The sequence below is a fragment of the Cimex lectularius genome, unplaced genomic scaffold, assembly GCF_000648675.2.
Source record: "Cimex lectularius strain Harlan isolate CLEC.00 unplaced genomic scaffold, Clec_2.1 scaffold324, whole genome shotgun sequence".
NCBI classification, from domain to species: Eukaryota; Metazoa; Arthropoda; class Insecta; order Hemiptera; family Cimicidae; genus Cimex; species Cimex lectularius.
This window is the reverse complement of record NW_019392925.1, coordinates 120,900-143,682: the sequence shown is the minus strand read 5'-3', so window position 1 is coordinate 143,682 and position 22,783 is coordinate 120,900. Positions and strand designations below refer to the sequence as shown.

Below are 22,783 nucleotides of genomic sequence, written 5' to 3'. Positions count from 1 at the left end.
TATTGGGGCGTCGGTGTCCGCAACGGTTTAAGCGTTGGCACGGCGCTCATCACTGTAAGGTAAAGGTCCCGGGTTCGAATCCAGCAGCCCTACATTCGAACCCGAGATACTTACAAATGGGCTTTTTTTCAAAAACACTGGCACCCTGAGGGTGACCTCTGCTGTTGCGAACCCTCGTAAAAAAAAAAAAAAATTTACAGTTTGTAACAAAATAAATTATTAAAAAATGGAATAACGAGAAATTTGCTAATATTAAAAACTTATTAGTAGCTGTTTTACTTAAAAAAAATAAAATAAAAAAAATAACTTTGAACAGAAAAAAAGGATCTGGTCAGGAAAAGTCAGACACAAAAAATGATGTCACTTTTGGACAGGAAAAGGAGGATCAGTTTAATGTCACTATTGACCAGGAATGTCAGCACTTTATTTTGAATAGGAATTATGGGGGGGAAGCTCAATGAAGTTTACTAGATGAACATCAGCCAACAGATCCTGATGATGAATGGATGTGGCATACAAATTTTAATAGTATTTTATATCAATGGATTTCAACATGAGTTCATAAATTTAATTAATTTAAACAAATTAAATTTAATTATAATTTATCTGTAAGTATAATTTATGTACTGAGTTATGTTGTGATAACATTAATAGCAGATGGGGAAATTTCACAGGGCTAAAAAAAAGGAAACTGTTTAAGATAACATCTATTTACAATTTATTGAGACAACTAGAAAATTTGCATGTGGTTAAAAAAGGTATTAAAAATGCAAAACTAAAGACTGAGCAAAAGCGTCTATTTGCCTTCTTCAAACATCAGTGTAGGTTCATTGAAACAATGGACATCATTGTCATAGAGGTCATCCGCTAACTCCTTCCCCTCGTCAAAGTATGTTGGAAATGAAAGGGGCGCTGTCTTTTTCTTCCTGAAAAAATAAAAAAAAAATAAACAAAATAAATCATAGGAAATGAAATACTGAGAATGGAAAGTACTTCAAAGGTAAGACTGTATCATGGACATAAACTATGGAGTTGGTTTCACCAGGTACCCCCAATCCTTGTACATAGAGAATATTAAATTTTGTGTTTATTCTCCAAATCTGAAAACAAACATTTAATTTTAGTATTATTTTTTAGTCAACGTTAAAACCACATAAGAAAGAAATTACGCTTTTATTAATTATAAAAAGAAACAAAGTGAAAATAAAGTTGGTATATTTGTTTTACTTTAAGCCCACGTAGGTATCTTTTTCTATTTCCCATATGTCCAGGTAATTTCGTTCCAGGCCAGACCCTCCCTTTTTCACCTCCACCTCCTATATTTCCAGCTTTTCTGTGAGTTTTTGTCACACCGTGGGATGCAGGCATGCCTTTGAACCCCCATCTCTTCATCACGCCCTGAAAGCCTCGGCTGATCCTACAACCGTAACAAATCAGTATACAAATGTATATACTTTTTAAATTGTGCATCTGCGACATACGTAGTGCCTACTACATCAACAACGTCACCGGGCTGAAAATGCATGGCGTATAACGGTGTGCCTGGCTGAAGTGCAGCTTCAGGAGAGATGTTGAATCGGCCTAAAACTTTTTTCGGAGGTAGACCCGCATTCGCAAAGAGCCCACAGTACTCACGAGTGTACTAAAAATACATCATTCTGTATAATCAATTAACATAATTAATAAAATAGAAAAAAAAAAAATTGAAATCCACTTCACCTTCTGTGGATCTGAACTCTCAGCACCGACAAGTAAAATTCCATATTTGTTTGGTCTCAAAAATCTTTCCGGCTTTTGAAAATCTGAAACCTCCTCTGGGGGCGTGTATTTTACTACGTGATTATCCACAACCTGATGGAACAAATTTACAAATAAAGTTGATGTTGGGTAATGGTCTGTGAGTTGGTAGTCACAGTAAAGACAGGGCGCAATAAGAAATCCAAATTTATGAATACAGTAGACTCTCGTTATCCACAGGGGATACATACCAAGCATCATTGCAGATAATGAGAACTGTGGATTATAGGAAACGCCTCGAATTTTAGACGTGAAAGAATTTTCTTTCATCATCATACCAATCAGACACTTTCTGTATTACTTGTGCATATCATCAATGTTATGTATGAAATTATGTACACAGATTTCAGTTATAAATAAATAAAAATAAGAATTCATTTATGCTTAGTTGTTTTTCTGTGATTCCCCGCATGCCCCACCATTCATTCCCACTCAGGTGAAGGGGGGGGAACTGTGGATAAGTGATATCATGGATAGCGAGAGTCTACTGTAGTTTAAAAGTAAAAAGGGATTATTTAAAAAATTATGTCAAAACACCTGAAGTAATGTTGACCAGATAATGTCACCATTTTTCTTCCACATTGGATAACAACCAATTTTTCTTGTTATCAATCCGCATCTCTTTGTTTTCGGGTTCCACTCCCCATATTCCATGGGTTTTTCTTTCAAAGGACTTGAAATCTGGTACGTCGGAAGACCACTAATTATCGCCGGAGGTCCGAATTTGTTATGCGTCATTTCCTCAATAAACTTTATATTACTTTCCGTCAAGTGTTCATTGTACAGCTGAAAACATTTTCAAACAGTTTTTTTTTGTTGACATTTTGAGCATTGGTCATCAACGTTATTGAATTTTGCTGCAATTTGAAAATGTATTTGGTATTTTACCGTTCTTTCCTTCTTTAAGTACCAAAAAGGGTACTTGAGCTTGGGCCGGTTTTGGGTCCTCTTCGCACGGATTTGCATGTTAGACATTTGGAAAATTAACTGGTCGCACCTGCAAAAATTCCAATGCAGGAGAAACAGGCGGATAGGAAAAATAAAGGAAGAAAATCGAATAAGGAGGAAGAAAATTCCTTACGAAGTGTTTATGCCGGGTAGGAAAGCCGACCTCGCCGACAGGCCCAGGACCCTGTTACAGATTCCGGCCATTCTAGCACTCCGAAAACGGAGTCAATAACTTACAATCGAAAATAAAGAAACATCAACAATAACGGATTAAAGATAAAATGATAAACTGTCTTAATACTAAATAAAAAAAATAAAAATTAGAACTTTTTAGTAAAAATCGTCAGCGTAACCTGCCCGTTAGGAAACCAACAGCCAGAAAGGTAGCAACTAGCAACCATAACTAGATAAAAATCCACAGATGAAGATAAGGAAATAGAGGATCTTCACAGATTTATAAATAAATGTTTAGGTTTATGCCTTTTCGTGTATGATACAACTTACAGTAACTAAATATAATTATTGGAGCAAATTAAATTTTATTATTAAGAATTTCATTCGAGAATCTGTCAATACTTCAATTCAGACAACTTTAAAGTAAGCCCATTCCAGGCCCATGAAAAATGAGCTTTCTCGAAGAATCATGAATATTTTTTTATGATTTTTTTTTAATGGTAAAGAATTGTAAGTGTAATTTGAGCGGTAGGCAGTCAATGATCGGCTTTCCGCACGTCTGCGCTTAGGTCGACGATCATATGATCATCTATTCGCTGAAGGTTTTCACTTTTATCGGGGCTTTCGACAGTTTTTTTTTTTAAATCGAAAATGGCTGGGACTTTGTCCGTTAAACGTCTCGCCCTCTCCAAAACGAACTTGAGTAAGTAAAAGCCCGTCAAAGTCGCATTTCAATAAGTTCTAACGATTTCCGCCTCCGCCAGACAGCCTCGGCCCCTGCATCAACACCCTTCAGATCAGGACTCAGCAGACCGCTGCGGCCCCTCCGCCCACAAAGGTGAGCTGGAAGAAGAAAAATCTGTACAATTTTCGACGTGGAAAACGTGTTGGAAAATAGTTTAAAAATGTAAATTGTTGATTATCGACCAGGACAAGTATGGGCCGCTCGCTGACCAGGACAGGATTTTCACCAACTTGTACGGACGTCACGACTGGAGGCTGAAGGGTGCTCTCAAACGTGGCGATTGGTACAAGACGAAGGAGATCGTTGAAAAAGGACCGGATTTTATTTTATGTATGTACTTTTTATATCACACTTGTCTGCATACAATAAAAAACGATAAACAATGTATAATTTAAAGTAGGTGGTGTTTGTTGGTCTGTGAGCTGTGAACTTAGATTGAAGTACTTGACACTTCTTACTGAGCTCTCACTGGCTTTCATTTCACTTGCACTTTTTTTGTAGCAAGTACTCTGTTATTATTTTTGAACCTCACTGACAGGCAAAAAATTCCACCCGTTTGTAATATAACTTGATTTGTATATATTTTTATACATTAATCAGTTTCACGTTTTTTTAACGTTTAATAATTGAGTGTTCGTCTAAAAAAGCAAAAAAAAAGAAAATTGCTAAGGAAAATGAAAAATGAAAAAAAAGAGAGACAGATAAAATTTGTTTTAATTAGATTTTTAATTAACATTTCAACATTGCATATTTCCTCCTCTTGCCATAATTACATCTCGAAGATGCCTTGGTATACTTTCTACCAATCTAGAAATGTCTCTTTGATGGAGGCTAGCCCATTCTTCACAAAGCGTCTTTTCAAGATCGTGGAGTGTATTGGGAAATGTTGGAAGTGCTCTTAATTTGTCTTTCAAGGTCATCCCATAAATGTTTGATGGGGTTCAATTCTGTAGAACGGGCTGGCCAGGCTAAGATCCTGATATTAAGCTGTTGAAGGTATGTTTGTACTATGCGTGCGACATGCGGATGGGCATTATTGTGCTTTAGCGTAGGATTGTTGCTTTCATCGAGGATATGTAATGTGTGATTTTCCAAAATTCTATCCACATAGCGAATGGCTCAAAGGCCTCTCCTCCATGAACAATAACCAACTCTCCATTGAAATTTCCGCCCTCACCATAACTGAGCTATGTCGAAAAGGTTGGCTGTGAAAAATTACAGGCTTTGCACTTTTCATTTCCCCTTCTCCACACTCTTTCATGCCTATCTGGACATTGTAGAGCAAATCTACACTCATCTGTAAAAAGTACAGCAGACCAATCGTCCAAAGACCAATGATTGTGCTCTCGACAAATGTGAGCTGTGCAACTCTGTGTGTTTTGGTCAATTCTTGTCTTCTTATGGGGCGAAAAGTCATCAGTCCATACTGATTTAATCTTTGAGCAGTGTGTTCAGAAATTTGGACACCTCGAACTTCCTGGAGCTGATGATTCGCTTTAACAACAGTAAAGTGCCGGTTTCGGAAAATTTTCAAATTCAAAAAACTGTCATCCTGTGGTTCAGTTACCATAGGGCGTCCAGAACCGGGCCTTCTATGGTAGGACCCAGTTTCTCGAAAACGTCTAATGGCGTCTTACAATGTTTTGTAGGGAACTCCGATGGCATACCTGATGGAATGTCCATCATTAATAAGTGCCACACCACGCACAACATCCTCAGCAAAAAGTGGCATTTTTAAGTTTAAAAATTGAAATTAAGAAAACAAAGTTGAAAGCTAAACAGTTTATTGTTTCAGGGTTCAATTGAGAGTGAATAAACATTTTAAATTCCATAAAAAGTAAACATTGAAAAATCCTTTATCCTTATTTTGGAACGAGTGTGTTTACCTCTAATTGATATTCCGAATTTAAAACATAACATAAACAAATATTTATTGGTACAAACACTGAGACAAATTAAGGGAAGAATTTTATTTTATCGAGAATATGAAAAAAAAAAAAAAATCTGTTGGGTGGAATTTTTTGCCTGTCAGTGTATTTACATTTCTATTTGTAAATCAACATCTAATGGTAGGGCTAGTATGAGAAGCTGCCCTGCATCGGTTTGGGTCAGGTGCTGAAAGAAAAAAATAAGAACTTTTATAGCAACTATTATAATGCATATCACCCGCGCTTGAATTGAGAATTGGGTTTGGGTCCCATGTTCTGCTTCTTGGAGGAAACATGGTTGTTCTATTGTATATATTAATGATATTTTTTATTTACTACTGTAGGGAGAGTGAATGTATTTATTAGCATGAGTGTAGTGTGAGAGGAATGATGGTGGAATATTGTGTATCTCATTCACCCTCTGTTAGATGGAATGCACAAGCTTACATTCAAAACACATAGCGACAGACTGGATGGAAATTTCCGTCATAATGTCTGTCGAGCTCTGTTGGTGCACCACTCGTCCATCAACGGAATGTTCTGTTAGGTTTTGACTAAACAGATCATAACAGTGCAAAGTAGAAGAGGTGCACCACATTGATGATGGACATGCTTAGAATGGAAGAGGCTGGCAATTGGACAGGCAGTCTGCAAGTGAAAGTGATCTAAGAAGGATGGACCAATTTATTATGGAAATTCAGAATAGACCCTGTCCATGGAATTTTAAAGACAGAATGTACAGTAACAGGGATGCCAAGAGAAAAGAACTTGTTAGGATAGCGTTGACATTCCACATATAGACAGTAGAATTGACCAAGTGCTACCCTTTTCATATTCAGTGGATGAATCCAATGTTCCCTCTTTCTATTCTGCTTGTCCATTGCCTTGTAAATACATAAAACAAAAAATGGTTTCATTGTTCTGTATACGATGAACTGAATATCCAAACAGACATTTCTGCTGTATAAAATGGCTTGTTCGGGTTGGGTGGATTTTTCGTCGTGAAATTTCTGTCATGGAAACTTTCGTTGCAATCAGTCTAGTGTGGTGCTGGCCTTAGATTAGTTATACATTCAAAGTAAAAAAAAAAAAAAAAGGTGCTTGTATTTATTTGTTTCCAAAATAACTAGATATGATTAATAGATAACTTAAAACATTCACACAGCATTAATAACTTCACTAATTTCGTTGTCCGCTTGACCAATTAATATATTACAATTAATTGAGGTTTTTAGTAAAACCTAGATAAAAAAGTCAATGGCACGAAAAATGGCAAAAAGGAGGGGAAAATGTCCGAGCGGATTGAGGTCACGATAGCTCAAGTGGTAGAGCAGCAGTGTATCTAGCCGAAGATTGTGGGTTTGAATCCCGCTCGTCCCTTGACTTTTTTATCTCGACGAAAAACCTTAATTAATTGAAGCATTAATAACTTTCATTAATAAGCCCATTTGAAAGTGTCGTGTGCTGGGCCGCTGGATTCCAACCTGACACTAACTTTACAATGATGAGCTCTGTGTCAATGCCTAAACTGTTGAGGCCACCGAAGCCCTTATAGGTACTTAATAACTTTACTTTGGGCAAGTTTGTCACACAGACCCTTACTTTTGGGCCAAAGCCCACATAATTGAAGGGTACAATTCGTTGACTCGGTATAGAGAGTTTATAAGAATGCTGATATGAAAATTGTGCTTAAGCATGACAGCGAGTATTTGGGTCCCTGTTTAAATTCTTAGGGGTTGTTTTTATTGTGTATGTATTACCAGTTTTGTGTGCCTAGGATCAGAGAATTGCATACCCCATCAACCATCAGTTAACCTAGTTATATAATAAGTGTAAAGGAGGATGTAGCAATGTTGAATATTCCACCACCCTGAGTAAATGGTGTGTTTATTTTTCCTTTGTTCTGTGTCTATTGGCTCTGAGGAATACTATTTTTGAAATAAGATGGCTAACAGAGAGCCAGCAGCACAAAAATGGCCAGGAAGCCCACCACTCCAGGGCAAAGATGAGCCACCAATCAAGCAACAACCTTGGAAAAGTCTGCATCTCCCAGAGCTCCAGGGTCGAACTTGCTCAGGAACACAGGATGCCCCTTCCCACCCTATCGACTTACCCGCATGTAAATAAGAAAAAAATGTTTTTAAGAGTGAGTGAGAGTGTGAATGAATTTAAATTTTTTTATTGGGAGCTGAAATGTCCAAGGTGTTGTACATAGACCCCAGAGCCCAACCTTGATGACTGGTCTGATAAGATTCAAGGTCTGATGCCAACACCTAGATAGGTGATTCTTAAGGCCTGCTGGTAATTTAATGTAAATTACAAAAGTTGGAATTGCTGGTGGACTGTGAGAAGTAACAGACTTAACTCTGTACAAGCATGTATGCGTGTGCAGATTATGAATAGTGATCAGTACACGAAAATATATAAAATATTTACAGACTAAAAATCAAAACAGTAGACCTACTCTCATGCCGAAGGACTGTCTTTAAGTCACTGTCGGGTGGCATGTGTACTTGTTCCCTGTAAGGGGCTTATGCCTAAACACTCCTCAACCAAGTATGGCATACTGAACGACCTTTTGCTACAAGCAGGGCCATGTGTGGGGTTTGCCACAAAAGTAGGTGTCCGCTTCACTCAGATATGGCCATTCTCAAATGGGTGAGCATGATCCTTGTGTTTCAGACTACCAGAGTTGTACTGCTCTTGATACACAAGAGCTTCGCAGACCATCTGACCCATTGACGTTGCCAATGTTCTTTTATTACATTCATTACTGCTTGTAAATATTATTTATTGTATTAATAATATTTTTGTTTCATGAAGATACAGTAGGACTGCAATATCTTAATGACAAATTTTTAATTTGAAATTATTGTTTGTTTCCAGAACAGAAATTTCATTAATTATAAAAAAACTTATATAAAACCCGTAGATAAATAATTTTTTAAAAATAGATTTTAATTAAATTAATAATAAATTTTATTTATTAACTTTAATAATAGGTTTATTATATTGCACATAAGTAGGTAACTAAAGGGATACATTGAACTTACTTCTCCCTAGAGGTTTTTTCAATCTATTTGTACTTGTTTATACTTGAAATTCAATTTGATATCTTAAAATGAAAAAAAAAAAAATCACTGAATGTTGAAGAAGAGCTGGGTTTAAGAGAAGTGATATTGAAGTAAGAAGAGACTGCTTATATTTGTCCTAGTGAAGTTTTTTTTATGAATACTACTTAATTCTGTTCATTGTTAAACCGAAATCTTTGTGGTTCAAAACCTCAAAAATAAAGCAGGAAAAAAGTTGGATAATTCTCTTTCCTTAAATGCTTTATTAATTTTGCTGTATATAATTACCTTGCTCTAAAAAAATGGATATATGAAGTATATATATAGTGTATGTTCAATTTTTAAATGTTTATTGTTTAGCTGAAGTCAAAACGAGTGGTTTGAGGGGAAGAGGAGGAGCTGGTTTTCCGTCTGGGATGAAATGGAGCTTTATGAACAAACCTTCTGATGGCAGGTTCGTTGCACATTTTTTCTACAATATAATACACAAATTAAATTTCTTTAAAATGTTCAGGCCTAAGTATTTAGTTGTAAATGCTGATGAAGGGGAACCTGGAACATGTAAAGACCGTGAAATCATGAGACACGACCCTCACAAACTTGTTGAGGGATGTCTAATCGCAGGAAGGGCCATGGGTGCTAGAGCCGCTTATATTTACATTAGAGGTGAGTTTTACAATGAAGCTTCAAACATGCAAGTTGCGATTGCCGAAGCTTATCAGGCGGGCCTCATTGGCAAGAATGCCTGTGGATCTGGCTACGATTTCGATGTTTTTATGCACCGTGGTGCTGGTGCTTATATCTGTGGTGAAGAAACTGCTCTTATTGAGTCGCTCGAAGGAAAACAGGGAAAACCCAGGCTTAAACCTCCATTTCCTGCTGATGTAGGTGTTTTCGGTTGTCCTACGACTGTCGCCAACGTTGAAACTGTATCCGTGGCACCTGTATGTATCACAAATTTTATTCATTGCATAATTACTGTTTTAATCAATGAATAATGTTTTAGGAAATTTGTAGGAGAGGAGGCAAGTGGTTTCTTGGATTAGGAAGACCGAGAAACTCTGGAACAAAGCTGTTCAATATTTCTGGACATGTCAAATACCCATGTACAGTAGAGGAGGAAATGTCGATTCCCCTGAAAGAGCTTATTGAGCGCCATGCCGGAGGTGTAACTGGTGGGTGGGACAACCTTTTGGGTGTCATCCCTGGAGGGTCTTCAACACCAGTCATCCCCAAAAGGCAAGACAGTCACATCAGTTAATTAGATTTTTATTAACTTTAATGTATTGTAGTGTTTGCAATGATGTTTTAATGGATTTTGATGGGCTGGTCGCTGCTCAAACAAGTTTGGGCACAGCCGCTGTAATTGTAATGGACAAATCGACTGACATTGTAAAAGCCATATGGAGGTTGATCATGTTCTATAAGCATGAATCTTGTGGTCAGTGCACACCATGCAGGGAAGGGATTAGTTGGATGAACAAGATTATGACCAGGTAATAATCAATCATAATTTTTAACTAATGGTCCACACATTATGACCAGGTTTGGTTGAAAAAAAAGGAGTCATTATTTAAAAATCGTCTTATAATTTTTGTGAATATTTTAGGTTTATCACTGGCAATGCTCACCCTGGTGAGATTGATATGCTATGGGAATTAAGCAAACAAATTGAAGGTCATACAATCTGTGCTTTGGGCGATGGTGCTGCTTGGCCTGTACAGGTAATAAATCAAACAATTTTAATATTATATGATGAAGTTGTTTGGAGTTTGGAGGCTACATAAAAGTCATTAGAGCCTTGTTACCCGGCTTGACTGAGGTAGACCAGAAGGAGCACTGTGGATCTCACTCATTCTCTTCTCATGACGCCCTGGCGACACCATCTCTCTTGACTCCACTCTGCCTCGTATTCATTCATTAAAAAAAAAGATTATCTGTTTGTAAAAGTGTTCAATATGGGAGAGTACCCCTCTCTTTCCAGCGGTAATTTAAAAAAAAATTTTCTATTTTCTTTCATGCTCTTTTCTTTTTTATTTATTTCTCAGTTTGTTTGCATGCTTCCTTTTATTTTTATTCTTTTTATATTATATTGTACATAATTAATCTCTTTATGTCCTTGTTTACCAAGGAGAATCCACAGTAGAAAAAAAATATTTAGAAAAAATATAAATATAGGAGAAGTATTAATTTTTTGGCTAACAGTTAGTTTTTTAAATTCTGTATGTCCAGAAAGGAAAACATTTATTAACAGTATAATACTAACCCTACCAACCAATTATAACATCAACGTAACCTAACCAAACCTAATTCTAACCCAAGACATGCGCACTCTCTAGTAACACGAAACTGAGACTCGAAAATCTGTATGTGTATCTAGCCTACTTTTGGGCCGAATCCTGCATGCATAGAAATGATTTCCCTAAAAGCTTTCTTACGTAAATCTAGTTACAAACCAACGAAATAGGCGGGCTGCTGAAATACGCAGTTGTCAGACTATTTGGGGTCTGGTTCCCTGCACGCATAGGTCTGGAAAGCAACAAAAAGGCGGACGATGCGGCTAATAATAGGTACATCCCAACTTTAGAAACTGGTCATCGCGTTCCCAACCTTTGTCGCCAAAAATGCAATAGAAACATAATTAAAAGGAGATATCAACGTGAGTGTACAGGATCGGTTTTAGAATCTCTCACTATGCATAGCTCGGTCGATATATAGTCTTAGGGAAATCTTAACAAAAGACGAAGGGATCATATTTACCTGACGAGCGGGGTTGACACATAGACTCTTACTTTTGAGCTAAAGCCCGAGTATGGTCGGCTTGTGAAGAAAGGTTGCACGATGTATGCCACGTAATTGAAGGGACTTACATTGGCTTTGTATAAGGAGTTAGTAGGAAACCCGCCAGATCTGTCTACCTTGTGACATTTGTTGCGGAACATGTGTTTCGCGACAAGAAATGGCGTGCTCCGGGACATCTTTTCCTCTCACGCTACTGTCGCGATACAAAAGTTCCCCATCGAAAACGGAACTGATACAATGTTACGCAACATGTCTAATCTTTACATGCTCCGGAATTTGGCTCAGTTTATTGTCCCGTCATGGGCCTCCTAATCATGGTGTTGTTTTTTAAAATCTTTTGTCCAACCGTGCCCAGAAGGATTTAGTATTCACCAGAGCTCATTCTTACTAAATTCTGAAACCCACGGAATCTAATAATTTTAATTTTTTCGAGGAGATTAAAAGCAACTTGAATTCCACTGGAAAATAAATTTCTTCTCCAGTACCGTTTAGTTTTACGCCTTTTATCATTTAATAGCATTAAATTATGCCTATCTTTTTGGCATCCAACATTCGTTTCCCACTGGGGATGCAATGTCTTTTAACATTGAGGTTCTTTTGCGTGAGCACCTAGCCGTTAGGCCTTATCACATGTTTAGATTTTCAAGTTGGGAGCGACTCAACTCCGCGCAGGAAAATCTGCTTCTTCCGTGAGGTTCGGTGTAGAAGCCCGCAAATCCACAGACTAATCGACAGAAATGCTGTCTTCTCCTGCTTGCCCCTTCCGAGGGGGTGGGTTAACGTTGTGCACTTAACCAGTGCCGCGCGTAAATATTGGGTTGTCCGGAAAATAATGCAGGATTTTAAGTTTTCATTAAAAAAAATCTATATAAAATATTCTGTTTACGTTTACAGGATTACTCATTNGAGACTACAACAAATCCAATTACACCATTTGAAAGAACGCTAAATTTGCTGATACTTCTTTGCAATAATCTGAATGACATAATATGTTAGCCAATATCAGTTGGAACATGTCAAAATTACTAAATTTAAAATTTTGGTCATGATTGCACGTTCTACTGAGGTTACAAAAAAATACCTACAACTTGTCAAATTTTACAAAAACTTCATCAGTTCCAACTGATATCGGCTAACATTTTATGTCATTCAGATTATTGCAAAGAAGTATCTTACAGCAAATTTAGCGTTCTTTCAAATGGTGTTATTGGATTTGTTGTAGTCTCAACATTTTTATGTGGTAAGGTAGTGAAAAATTGAAAAAACCTAAATTGACGAATATCTTCAAAATAGAGAACTTTCCGAAAATATTCTCCTGAGCATTTTTTGCTCCAAACGAAGAGTAGAATCGATTCCCTGAGTTTCGTCAGAAGGAACTGGGACACCCAGTATATTTATTATATATTTATGATATAAAAAAAAATTTCCTCTACTACAGATTCTCCTCGGTAAACAAGGGCAAGTATAAAGAGGTTAAATATGTATAACAATAATAATTATGTACAAGATAATATAAAAATAGTAAAACTAAAAGGAAGCTGAGACAGACTGAGAAATCTAAAAAGAAAAGAGCATCAAAGATAGAATTTTTTTTTTTAAATTACTGCTGGATACAGAGGAGTATTGATCACTTTTACAAACAGATTAAATAAAAAAAAAAGAGGCAGAGTGGAGTCAGGAGAGCTGGTGTCACCAAGACAACTCGAAAAGAAGAGAAGGAGCGAGGTCCACAGTGTTTCAGTCTTCTCCGGCGGCCCAGCTGGTAACGAGGCTCTGATATCAACTTTGATTTAGCCTCCAAACTTCAAACAATTTTGAAATAACCTTCGTAAAAAATAACTTTCGACAACTTCTAACAAAATTCGACTTAGAATTTATTATATTTCACTTTTTTTTTAAATTTAACTTTGATGAAATGTAGTTAAACAATCAGCAGATGCATTTTTTGTTATATATTTGGTAAATGATAAGCCATAAAATTTAATGCTTAACTATAGATTATTACAAAATGAATAAAAAAGGAAAGAGGAGAATGTGTACATAAAGGGCTGTGCAACAATCAAGTTGTGTTGTGAAATAAACCTTCATTCTAACTGAGGGTAAACCTGAAACTGAGTTACAAATCAAACGTCTTTACAAATAATCTCTCACATCAAATAACCATTTCTTCTTGCACATAATTATGTTAAAAAATGAAAACAAATACTTATTGTATTTGTACACATTACTTAACATACAGCAATGTGGTAGGGGACAGTTAAAATCTAATAACGAAAGCCTGAAAATAATTATCATTTTATTTAAATGTACTTTTAAAGAAAGAAAATTACTATGTCAATTGTTAAACGTGGCCATCATTTTGTTTTCACATCTTCAAATAAACAACTGTGAAAATAAAAATAAACACAAACAAAAAAACAAGTAATTTGAAACTTTTAAGATTTTATATTACTATCTTATTTCCATTCATTTTTCTGTCTGTTCGCAAAGGTATTTAATTCGCAATAGAATGGAGAGTATGTACAAACAAAATATTTATTTTTTGTGAGCAGAGAAAGTTACTTTGTTACTTTTCTCCATTCAATTTGGGAACGAAAGCCTGAAAATAATCATGGCTGTATGATTCACTAAATCCAACCTGACAAAAGAAGATCCAAAACTATTGATATTTCTCAGTGCATTGTGCATTAATAGCCCAGTGGAGAGGCCATGGTTTTGTGTTCAGAGTGTATTTCCAGATAACTGGCAATCTGTGATATCCAGAGGAACATAGCATTTGTTCTTAAACAGTAAAAGCAGTTATCTATCTACATTCTGTAAATATTCACATCTCTTTATAATTACGTTAATTTTTAAAAATTTTAAGCTTTATGTTAATTGGCATTGATATTTATTTACTCGGAAATTATTGAAATAGAATAAATTAAGTTCCTCTTTTCGGTAGAAAAAATACAGTAACTTTTCTCCCGTTGACATTTTTTAAACAATGTAATCTTTCTGTTTGCCTTGTTTTTGGAAATTACACTAAGATTAAGGTTTCCCTGTGAAATTTCTTTTACATATGTTTTTATTCAGTAGGATGGCGGGAAGACTGAAATAAATGTTTGATTTCTGAGCTTTATAAACATGATAATAAATATAAGTTCTTGGAAAAATTTGCATATTTGCTTGCTTGAAACACATATCTTTGCACCGATGGGATATATGTATATATATTTATTGATTTTATTAATTATTTGCAATTTATTGTATTTTTGGAAATTTTTACTTATGAATTCTGAGTCAATATACATACAACAGTACATAAATAAAAGTGTGTGTTCAATGTGTGAAAAGTTTACGTGATTACTTTCTGTGAGCTGTAGACACAGATAAAATATAAATTTATTTGAAAGTTTTTTTGATGATTAGTTGATTATAAACACTTAGTGGATTGATGTATTTTTGATCAATGAATTGTTAATGATTTCATCATAGATGTATATAATCAGTTACTTTTAATAAATGCGTGGACCATGGTAGCCTAGTGGTTAGGTCGTCTGACTTGCATTAGCCACACAAGCTAATCTGGGTTCCAATCCCAGCAGAGCCCATGGTTTTTTTTAAATTGATTATAGTATGAATGAATTGTAAAGTGGTTTGACCTGTTGTCCGCAACACCCAACTGGTGATTGGACGTGTTAAATCCTACTTCAGAGAGGAATTACTTTACTTCTTGCCTTCTCTGGCTGTAGATATGAGTCAAACGATTTATTTGAAATTTTTTGTTGATTAATTGATTATTTTTGGCTTGATTATTGATTATTATTAATGATTAATCTTGTTCCATGAAGTTAAAATAAATGTACAATCAAAGACAAAAAACCTGACACTCGTATTTTGTTGTTTATTTCTACCTAAATGAATTTTTATTTTATATTAATTACAACATACTTTTTTTAATCTAAACGAAATTAAACAATATCAGAAATTCATGAATTTTTGATCAAAAATATTTAATTATGATGGTTTGAAAGAAAATTCATCAAAACACCGGAAAATCAGTTAATGATAGATCAAATTGTTAGTTAAGATTTAATCTATCATTAACTGATTTTCTAGTGTTTTGTTAAATTTTCTTTCAAACCATCATAATTAAATATTTTTTATTAAAACTCATGAATGTCTAAATTTATTTAATTTGGTTTAGATTAAAATAAGTATGTTGTAATTAATATAAAATAAAAATTCATTTAGGTAGAAATAAACAACAAAATACGAATGTCCGATTATTTAACTTTGAGTATGTGATCATTTACTTTTAATAATTAATAGCAATAATAATAGATATTTGGGCATTTTTGCTTTTTCTGAGCTGTAGGCATGAGATAAAATATATTTATTTAAATAATTCTTTATGATAAATTGATTATAAACAATTTTTAACTCACATGTTTACTGACATAGATTCTTAATAATTTATTTTGGTGCTATAGATATTAGTTAAAAATTAATAATTTATTTATAATAATTAATTGAAATATATTTGTTCTGAGAGAATGTATAGATTTGTACAAATTTGGCAAAACAAATTACAATTGTGCGTATTTCACGCTTTTCTTATGGCTGAAGATTCTAGATGAAATATTTGTTTGATTAATTTACGATAAATATTCACAAAAAATAAAATAAATATTCATAAATGATTTATTTAATTTTATACAACATTTAATAGTAACTTAGTGGAGGGTAAAAAATATGGTATTCTGTTTATTTCGATTTTTAGAAATATTTTGTCAGAAAAAAAAGTGTGTGAGCTGCTTAGACATATGTATAAAAAATTATCTAAGGTTAAATGATTTACATTTATAAATTATCAGAGACAATAATTGAACACAATTTAATAATATTATTCTTTTCAAAATGTCTGTATTTGTGAAAATTGTTTCATCGTTACACATTTTTTTAATAGACAGCCTTATTAAAAATTTAGACGAAGATGCTGAGTTTTTTGTGACATATATTTAAAAGAGGTTTTAAGACAAAAATCTTAGTGTAAGAATTTTGTATGCGTGTTATTTTATTTATTGTAAATGGTAATTAGAGCACAAAATCAGTTAAAAATATAATGGTTAGGTGGATTTTGTTTGTTTAAAAGGCGGTTAGGGTTTGACCGGTAGTGTAACGTTTTTCGTACCAGATGCGAGTCAACGGTATGATTGTTCTGCGAGCGAGGGCGTGGCGGAGGCCGGAAGGGGCCTGCAGCAGAGGAGCGAGCATTCGGCAGAAAACGCTTTGCAAAGGCTGCACAATTTCTGTTTTCCGAGCTGCCTATCTATAGATTGTTGGGACACAGACTTATGGCGAAATGTGTGCCAGTTTGCAATAAATGAAACGCTCTCATCACGGCCCATTACGTCGGGCTGGAAGGACTTTTAACATTTAACGCATCTTTCCTTCTGTTGTTTTTACAATGAAAAGATAACCAGATCGGTTGTCCTGTGTCTTGCTTATAATATCGGCTCAGCTAAATGAGACAGAGGGAATTAAAACGGAAATCTTCGACACGTGGTGGGTTTGCAATCTGCTTAGATGATGGCCCTCATTTCTAAAGAATCACAATATTAAATTCAGATGCATATTTTTGTTTGACCCAAGTTTAATCGGTTAGTAAAAAGGAAATAAACTCTTACCCCGTTAACAGGGTAAATTGTAAAAACTGATGAAAAATATGTAGCCAAACAGTTGAGGTTATAACTATATTTTATGATTGAACAGGCCTGATTTTCGTTTTACCATCGAAAATTTTCAAATAATAAGAAGAGAGGCTTTATTTTTACAATTTACAATTTTAAGGAATATCGAGTATTCTGGGGGAGTGAATGTGACATTTCTATGTTTTTATCGAGGGTTGTGTTTGTGTTAATTTATTGGGATGAGTTTAATTTATTAGTGTGAAAGGAAGGGGTTGCTTATAATCCCGTCCCGAGGAATGTCGAGTACTCTGGGGTGAGTGTGATGTCTGGAGAGTAAAATTAAGTTATTAGCGAGAATGGATTAGGTTAAATCCCGCCCCATAGGAATATCGAGTATTGTGGGGGAGTGAATGTGACCAGACATCTATGTTTGTCGTGATGTATATATTTATTGTATGTTTTGTTTCTATTCTATATTTGACAACCTGAGGCAGAAACGAGAGGCTAGCATTTTAGCATATCGCTGTGGTACACACTTAAAACCAGAGATTAGAGCCAGATCGAGACGCTCAAATGACTGTAGTTTAAAACAAAATACGTTCGAAGGAAAAGAAAAAGAAGGGAAACAAGCAGAGGGCCGGCAATGACCTCAGCTGTTTGTCGGTCCATAAACCTCCCACCTTATTATTATAATTTTAATATGGGCAGTTTAAAAGAAAGCATAAAAATATTAAATTTTGAGATTTCTCCTCGAGGTTTGCGGGGTGATGAAACCATAGCTTGGTGTTTTCGATCACCTTGGTCCGCTGAGCCTATTCTTTTCTTATAGGTTTGTGCAAATGTAGAAAAAATTCAGACTAACCACACTTAGGATGGCTTTATTGACTTCCTATAAACACGTATAAAAAGGACATGATTGACAGAATAACGTCCAGACCAGCAACTGAAAATGGTGAAATGCTGAAACGCTTCTGCCCATTCTTGTTTTGGTCTGCCATGCAATTCGATCGTGTTTAAATATCCGTGTGGCTCTGCCCTATGAGCTGATGCAAAAAAAAAAAAACTATCCTAGTTTTTCTGTTCTTACTGTTTTGGTCTGTCCGAAAACAATGGACCGATTGACGAATAACGCCTAGACTAACCACTGAAGGTGGTGAAATACTAATATGCTTCAGCCTATCCTCCTTGGTTTGGTCTACAAAGCAATTCGGTAATTTTTAATTATCCTGGTCCCCCTAATTTCGTTGTTTAGTTTTATCAGCTTTACCTTATACCTACCACATGTGAAAAACGTATAAAAACGACACAATTGACAGAATTATGCACAGACCAACCACAGCAGATGGTGAAATGCTTGACTGCATCTGCCCATCCAGACCATGTTTGGGTCTGTCGAGTAATTTTGCTGTTTTCTATAAACCTGGTCCGCCTATTCTCGCTGTTTGTCAACCGTACTGCAGATTAATCACTCCTCAGACCTCAAAAGGAAAACTGACAATTCAAGTTTATATAATAGAACATGATCCTATTTGTTCAAAAACGATTAATGTTTAGTTCAGCTTCTTCAGCTCGATCACACGTGCAATAGGCCTGCTTTATATAATTGGTAAGAAATTCAGCATTTTTTCGACCCTTTTCTCCTACCACGTGAGAAAATATTGCACAACAATCGTTAGAGAAAAAATACATTTGAAACGTTAAAAAGACACGTAGCGTCTTTACGCTTGAAGAGAACGCCAGGTGGTTCCAACGGTCATAGTAAATTTGAATAAATAGTTTATCCATGGTTTAAGTCGAAGATGTACCCTACGATTTTAACTATTAGGCTTATGTGTAAATTTTCAGGAAACATTTTAAACATGCATTCCGTTGTGGTGTTTTTTCATTCTTCTTAAGGAGAAAGTTATTTTGTGAACAGACCCGCAAAAATGGTTTATCGGTGATTCATAAAACTGGTTGTATTTTATTTAAAAAACTAACAAGAAATATATTGGAATTTAATGATCTCGTCAAGTATTTCATTCTATCTCTTCCCTTGATCTTAGGAGGGTCTCCAGGATCAACGAACAACTTAGACTACGTTACGCATAAGGTTCTCCTTGCAGGCCTGCTTAATTATTCCAACAGGTCTTTTTCCTTAGTCATAACCCATGGAATTAATGAAAAATTAAATGATCTCATCAGTCGCGGTTGCTTGGAAATTAATGTGAACCTTGACTGGAAATTATCACCATCGTTAGGGAATTTGGTTAATTTATTAAAGCATTTGTACAAATATTGCATGAAAAACATATTTAGTTTCATTTTGATGTTGTCTGTTATTTACTGTCAAACAAAAAATTTAAACAGAACAATCAGTTAATTTATTGAAAATGGAATCATTACTACAAGGAAAATATAAGATAATTATTCAAAGGTTTTTATAATTGAACATCGGGCAGGGTCAACTTAAAAAAAAAATCGAACTCGAATTAATGGATAAGTGCTGGACTCTTAGCATAAAAAGATTAAATTTTCTTCGTTTCAACTTAGATTGTATTTTGAACAGAAATTTCAAAATTGGAAGTGCTTCCTGTCAAACAATGTATTAGATCAAGCATTACACTTAATTTTTTTATTTTATTTATTTTTATTTTTTATTTTATTTATTTTTTACTATTTCTAAGTTTTGTTATTTATATATATATTTCTTATAAAATGCTAACATGTCGTTTCTGAACAATCAGGTGAGCCTTACCTCGCTGTTTTGATCTGTCAGACACGTTTGGTCATTTCGCCATTTAAGTGGTGATTTTGGCAGGCCTCTTCCAACTTATATCTGAAGCTACCGATGTGCAAGAATGCGTATGACAGATCAAAATAGAGAGTATAAATGGACCAAATGATCGGACAAGACCAAAAACTAAAGCCCCTCATCTAATTCTCAAATTTCTTATGGTCAGGTTCAAACTGTTTCTTAATAAAACTACTTTGACAAAGCGCCTGCAAGTCAGGAAAATTTTTACCGTAATTTCTTATAAAAGGTTAATTTCATCCAGCTGGTATTTTGCATTTAATTCATATTATTAACATTTTAATCTGTATTTTGGTTGTTTCCGATGATCCTGGCCTGCCAATCCTCGCCGTTTTCTGTTAGATCCGTCCCTCCGTTACGCTATTTTCAGTGGCGAGCTTTGCGTCACCCTCCTTACATCCCTGACCAACCACTGTAGGTGGCGATGGGCAAAACGCATATGTCATACCAAAACAGCGAGTATATTGTCCGACCAGGATGATTGGAAACGATCAAACTACGTGATCATCAACTCATCAATCTCCCACTCAGAGAAATCTCACAAAAATAAGTTTATGTTCTCATTCAAATCGCCCATTATTGAAATTACTTTATCAAAGCGTCTTAACTTTATTAATTTATCACATGACAATTATGTAAAATAAAACGATAAAAAAACGAGCGAATGTTTAAGTTTCAGGTATCACCATTAAATGCTTGTTTCGAGAATAAATTTTTTTGTATGCAAGTTGTGCCACAATTTCATACAAAATGTTAACTTTTCCAAGTTGGCTTAAAATTAACATGTGAATGTGTAGTTTGGTACTTTCTGTCAATCTAATCTGACTATGCTCGTTGATTTGGGTCTGTCACAGGCGTTTTTCCATTTAGCTATCTTCAGTGGTAGGCATTACTTCTTTTTCGCACCCTGCTTATACCCCTGATCAGCCATTGATGGCGGTGCTTGAACACATAAGACCATAACAGCGAGTATACGCCAACCTGGATGATAGGAAATGACTAAAGAACAGAATCATTATCCAGAACTCTCATAATGTAATGTTTTCGTTCAAACCGCCCATTACTAATTTCTTTGACAAAGCGCCCTAACTTTTAAATTTATTGTTGGATAATTATGGGTGGTAAAATAAAACAAGTACATGTTTTTTAAGTTTCAAGTCATGAAATACTTGTTAGAACAATTTTTGTTGTCAGCAAGTTGTGCCACAATTTCTTATAAAATGTAAACTTTTCCAAGTTAAATTTAATATTATTAGCATGTTAACGTGTAGTCTGATCAGTCTGGTCTGATTATGCTCGTGGATTTTGGTAGGTCAGAGGTTTGGTCATTATTACTACATCGTACCCTGATTATACGACGATCAACCTCTGATGGCTATATATGACGACCATAAGATCGCGGAGTAGGTTGATCGTAAACGACCAAGGGTCATCATCCCGCAGGTCTCAACAACCCTCTAATCTAATATTTTGATTTGAAATGTCTTGACAATTTATATTTTGAAAACTATGAATTATAAGTGGTAAACAAGCCCATGTTCATCAGGAAATACGAGAAAGATGTTTGATCTGCGAAAAACCTTAATTTTTTAACGTCTAATTTTTTCTCAAATTGTTCTCAACAATTTGTCGTTCTTATTCGGCCTATAGGCAGAACTTGTCTGACATGCTTGACATTGAACGGTTGTAACCGTGTACAAGTCGCTGTACCTGGACCATGTAACACTTACGCCTTCGAACGAACAGAGGTTCAATTTGCCCTTTAAACAGGCGGCATAAATCCCTTTTTAAATATATTTACCAACGGACGACCCTTTAAAGCCGTGTCGCGCACATTCAAACCGCCTTGATGGCAATTAGAACGAGTGTTCAAATACCGGGGGAATTTTTGAGCAAGTAACTCACTCGGTGTAGTAATGGAGTTTGGGGCAATTTGGGATTTGTAATATTGACATTGCAACACATGTAGAAGGTCAACCAATAAGAAAGGGGGTCAGGCGTTGCACTCTTTACCCTCGTTTCGCCTTTGCTAACATGTCAAGATTTTTTTAAATATATTTTTTTCTTTTTTTCAATTTAGTTCGTTTTTCTGTTTCAGGGCCTCATCAGGCATTTCAGGCCCGAGCTGGAAGACAGGATGTCGAAATTTAAACAGAAATCGGCAGCTCACAATTAAAACAAATATCGACATTTTGTAGATTAAACACTATCTAAAAATTGATTGTGAGATTCATTCGCTTGTTTGCAATTTTTTTTTTGTCGAAATGGAGAGCTACAGTTTTAACTTTTAAAATTTAAAAAACAAACAAAAAACATTATTCTATTTAAACTGGGAACTTAAAATCTGAAACTTAGAAAGTGTACTATAAATACTGTACATAGAACATAAGTTAAATAAAATGTTAAATTTAACATCTTTTATTTAATATTAAATGGTTGTCTTAAAACGTCAAAATAAACGTTTTCAACTGTTTGTCAACCCTTTCATTAAAACATGTGATTATTTCTTTTTTAACAGTAATTGAAGAAAATACAATTGATGTATGAATTCGGCATGTGTAAAATTTTTAAATTTTTTAAAATTAATTTGTTCATTTGGCCTATGCGATCAAATTAGAATGGCAATGGCACCAATCCGATGTAAAAAATATACTCAGTCAAAAATAATAATAATAAAAAACGGACTCTTCAATTTTGCTGATTAACTAATGATAGATTAAATTTTAACTAACAATTTTTCTATCATTAATTAACTGATTTTCCGGTGTTTTGGTGAATTTTATTTCAAGACATCATAATTAAATTTTTTTAAATTAAAACATAAATTTCTGATCTTTTAATTTTGTTCA

General features: G+C 34.9%; 2 protein-coding genes across 2 annotated transcripts; one reads left to right on the top strand and one right to left on the bottom strand.

Annotated features, from left to right (window-relative positions):
- Window positions 1-691: 691 nt before the first annotated feature.
- Window positions 692-3,133, bottom strand: LOC106665725 (39S ribosomal protein L3, mitochondrial). The gene is made up of 8 exons (XM_014392383.2): window positions 2,879-3,133; window positions 2,686-2,794; window positions 2,335-2,583; window positions 1,720-1,851; window positions 1,482-1,642; window positions 1,228-1,417; window positions 994-1,100; window positions 692-926 (listed from the first exon to the last, which is right to left on the bottom strand). The coding sequence occupies exons 1-8, from the start codon at window positions 2,947-2,949 to the stop codon at window positions 797-799; spliced, it is 1,149 nt and encodes a 382-aa protein (XP_014247869.1). The 5' UTR covers window positions 2,950-3,133; the 3' UTR covers window positions 692-796.
- A 367-nt stretch (window positions 3,134-3,500) lies between these two features.
- LOC106665724 (NADH dehydrogenase [ubiquinone] flavoprotein 1, mitochondrial) lies at window positions 3,501-22,346 on the top strand. The gene is made up of 9 exons (XM_014392382.2): window positions 3,501-3,622; window positions 3,684-3,757; window positions 3,850-3,994; window positions 9,024-9,117; window positions 9,178-9,607; window positions 9,670-9,902; window positions 9,956-10,159; window positions 10,273-10,387; window positions 22,033-22,346. The coding sequence occupies exons 1-9, from the start codon at window positions 3,571-3,573 to the stop codon at window positions 22,108-22,110; spliced, it is 1,425 nt and encodes a 474-aa protein (XP_014247868.1). The 5' UTR covers window positions 3,501-3,570; the 3' UTR covers window positions 22,111-22,346.
- Window positions 22,347-22,783: the final 437 nt, after the last annotated feature.

Excerpts from the sequence above, each read along its gene's own strand:
- LOC106665725 (XM_014392383.2), bottom strand. The coding sequence starts at position 2,949 with ATGGCCGGAATCTGTAACAGGGTCCTGGGCCTGTCGGCGAGGTCGGCT. Across the intron at positions 2,795-2,878 it reads CTACCCGGCATAAACACTTC|GTGCGACCAGTTAATTTTCC; the intron begins GTAAGGAATTTT and ends GAATTTTTGCAG. Across the intron at positions 1,101-1,227 it reads GATACCTACGTGGGCTTAAA|ATTTGGAGAATAAACACAAA; the intron begins GTAAAACAAATA and ends GTTTGTTTTCAG.
- LOC106665724 (XM_014392382.2), top strand. The coding sequence starts at position 3,571 with ATGGCTGGGACTTTGTCCGTTAAACGTCTCGCCCTCTCCAAAACGAAC. Across the intron at positions 9,903-9,955 it reads ACACCAGTCATCCCCAAAAG|TGTTTGCAATGATGTTTTAA; the intron begins GCAAGACAGTCA and ends AATGTATTGTAG. Across the intron at positions 10,388-22,032 it reads GTGCTGCTTGGCCTGTACAG|GGCCTCATCAGGCATTTCAG; the intron begins GTAATAAATCAA and ends TTTCTGTTTCAG.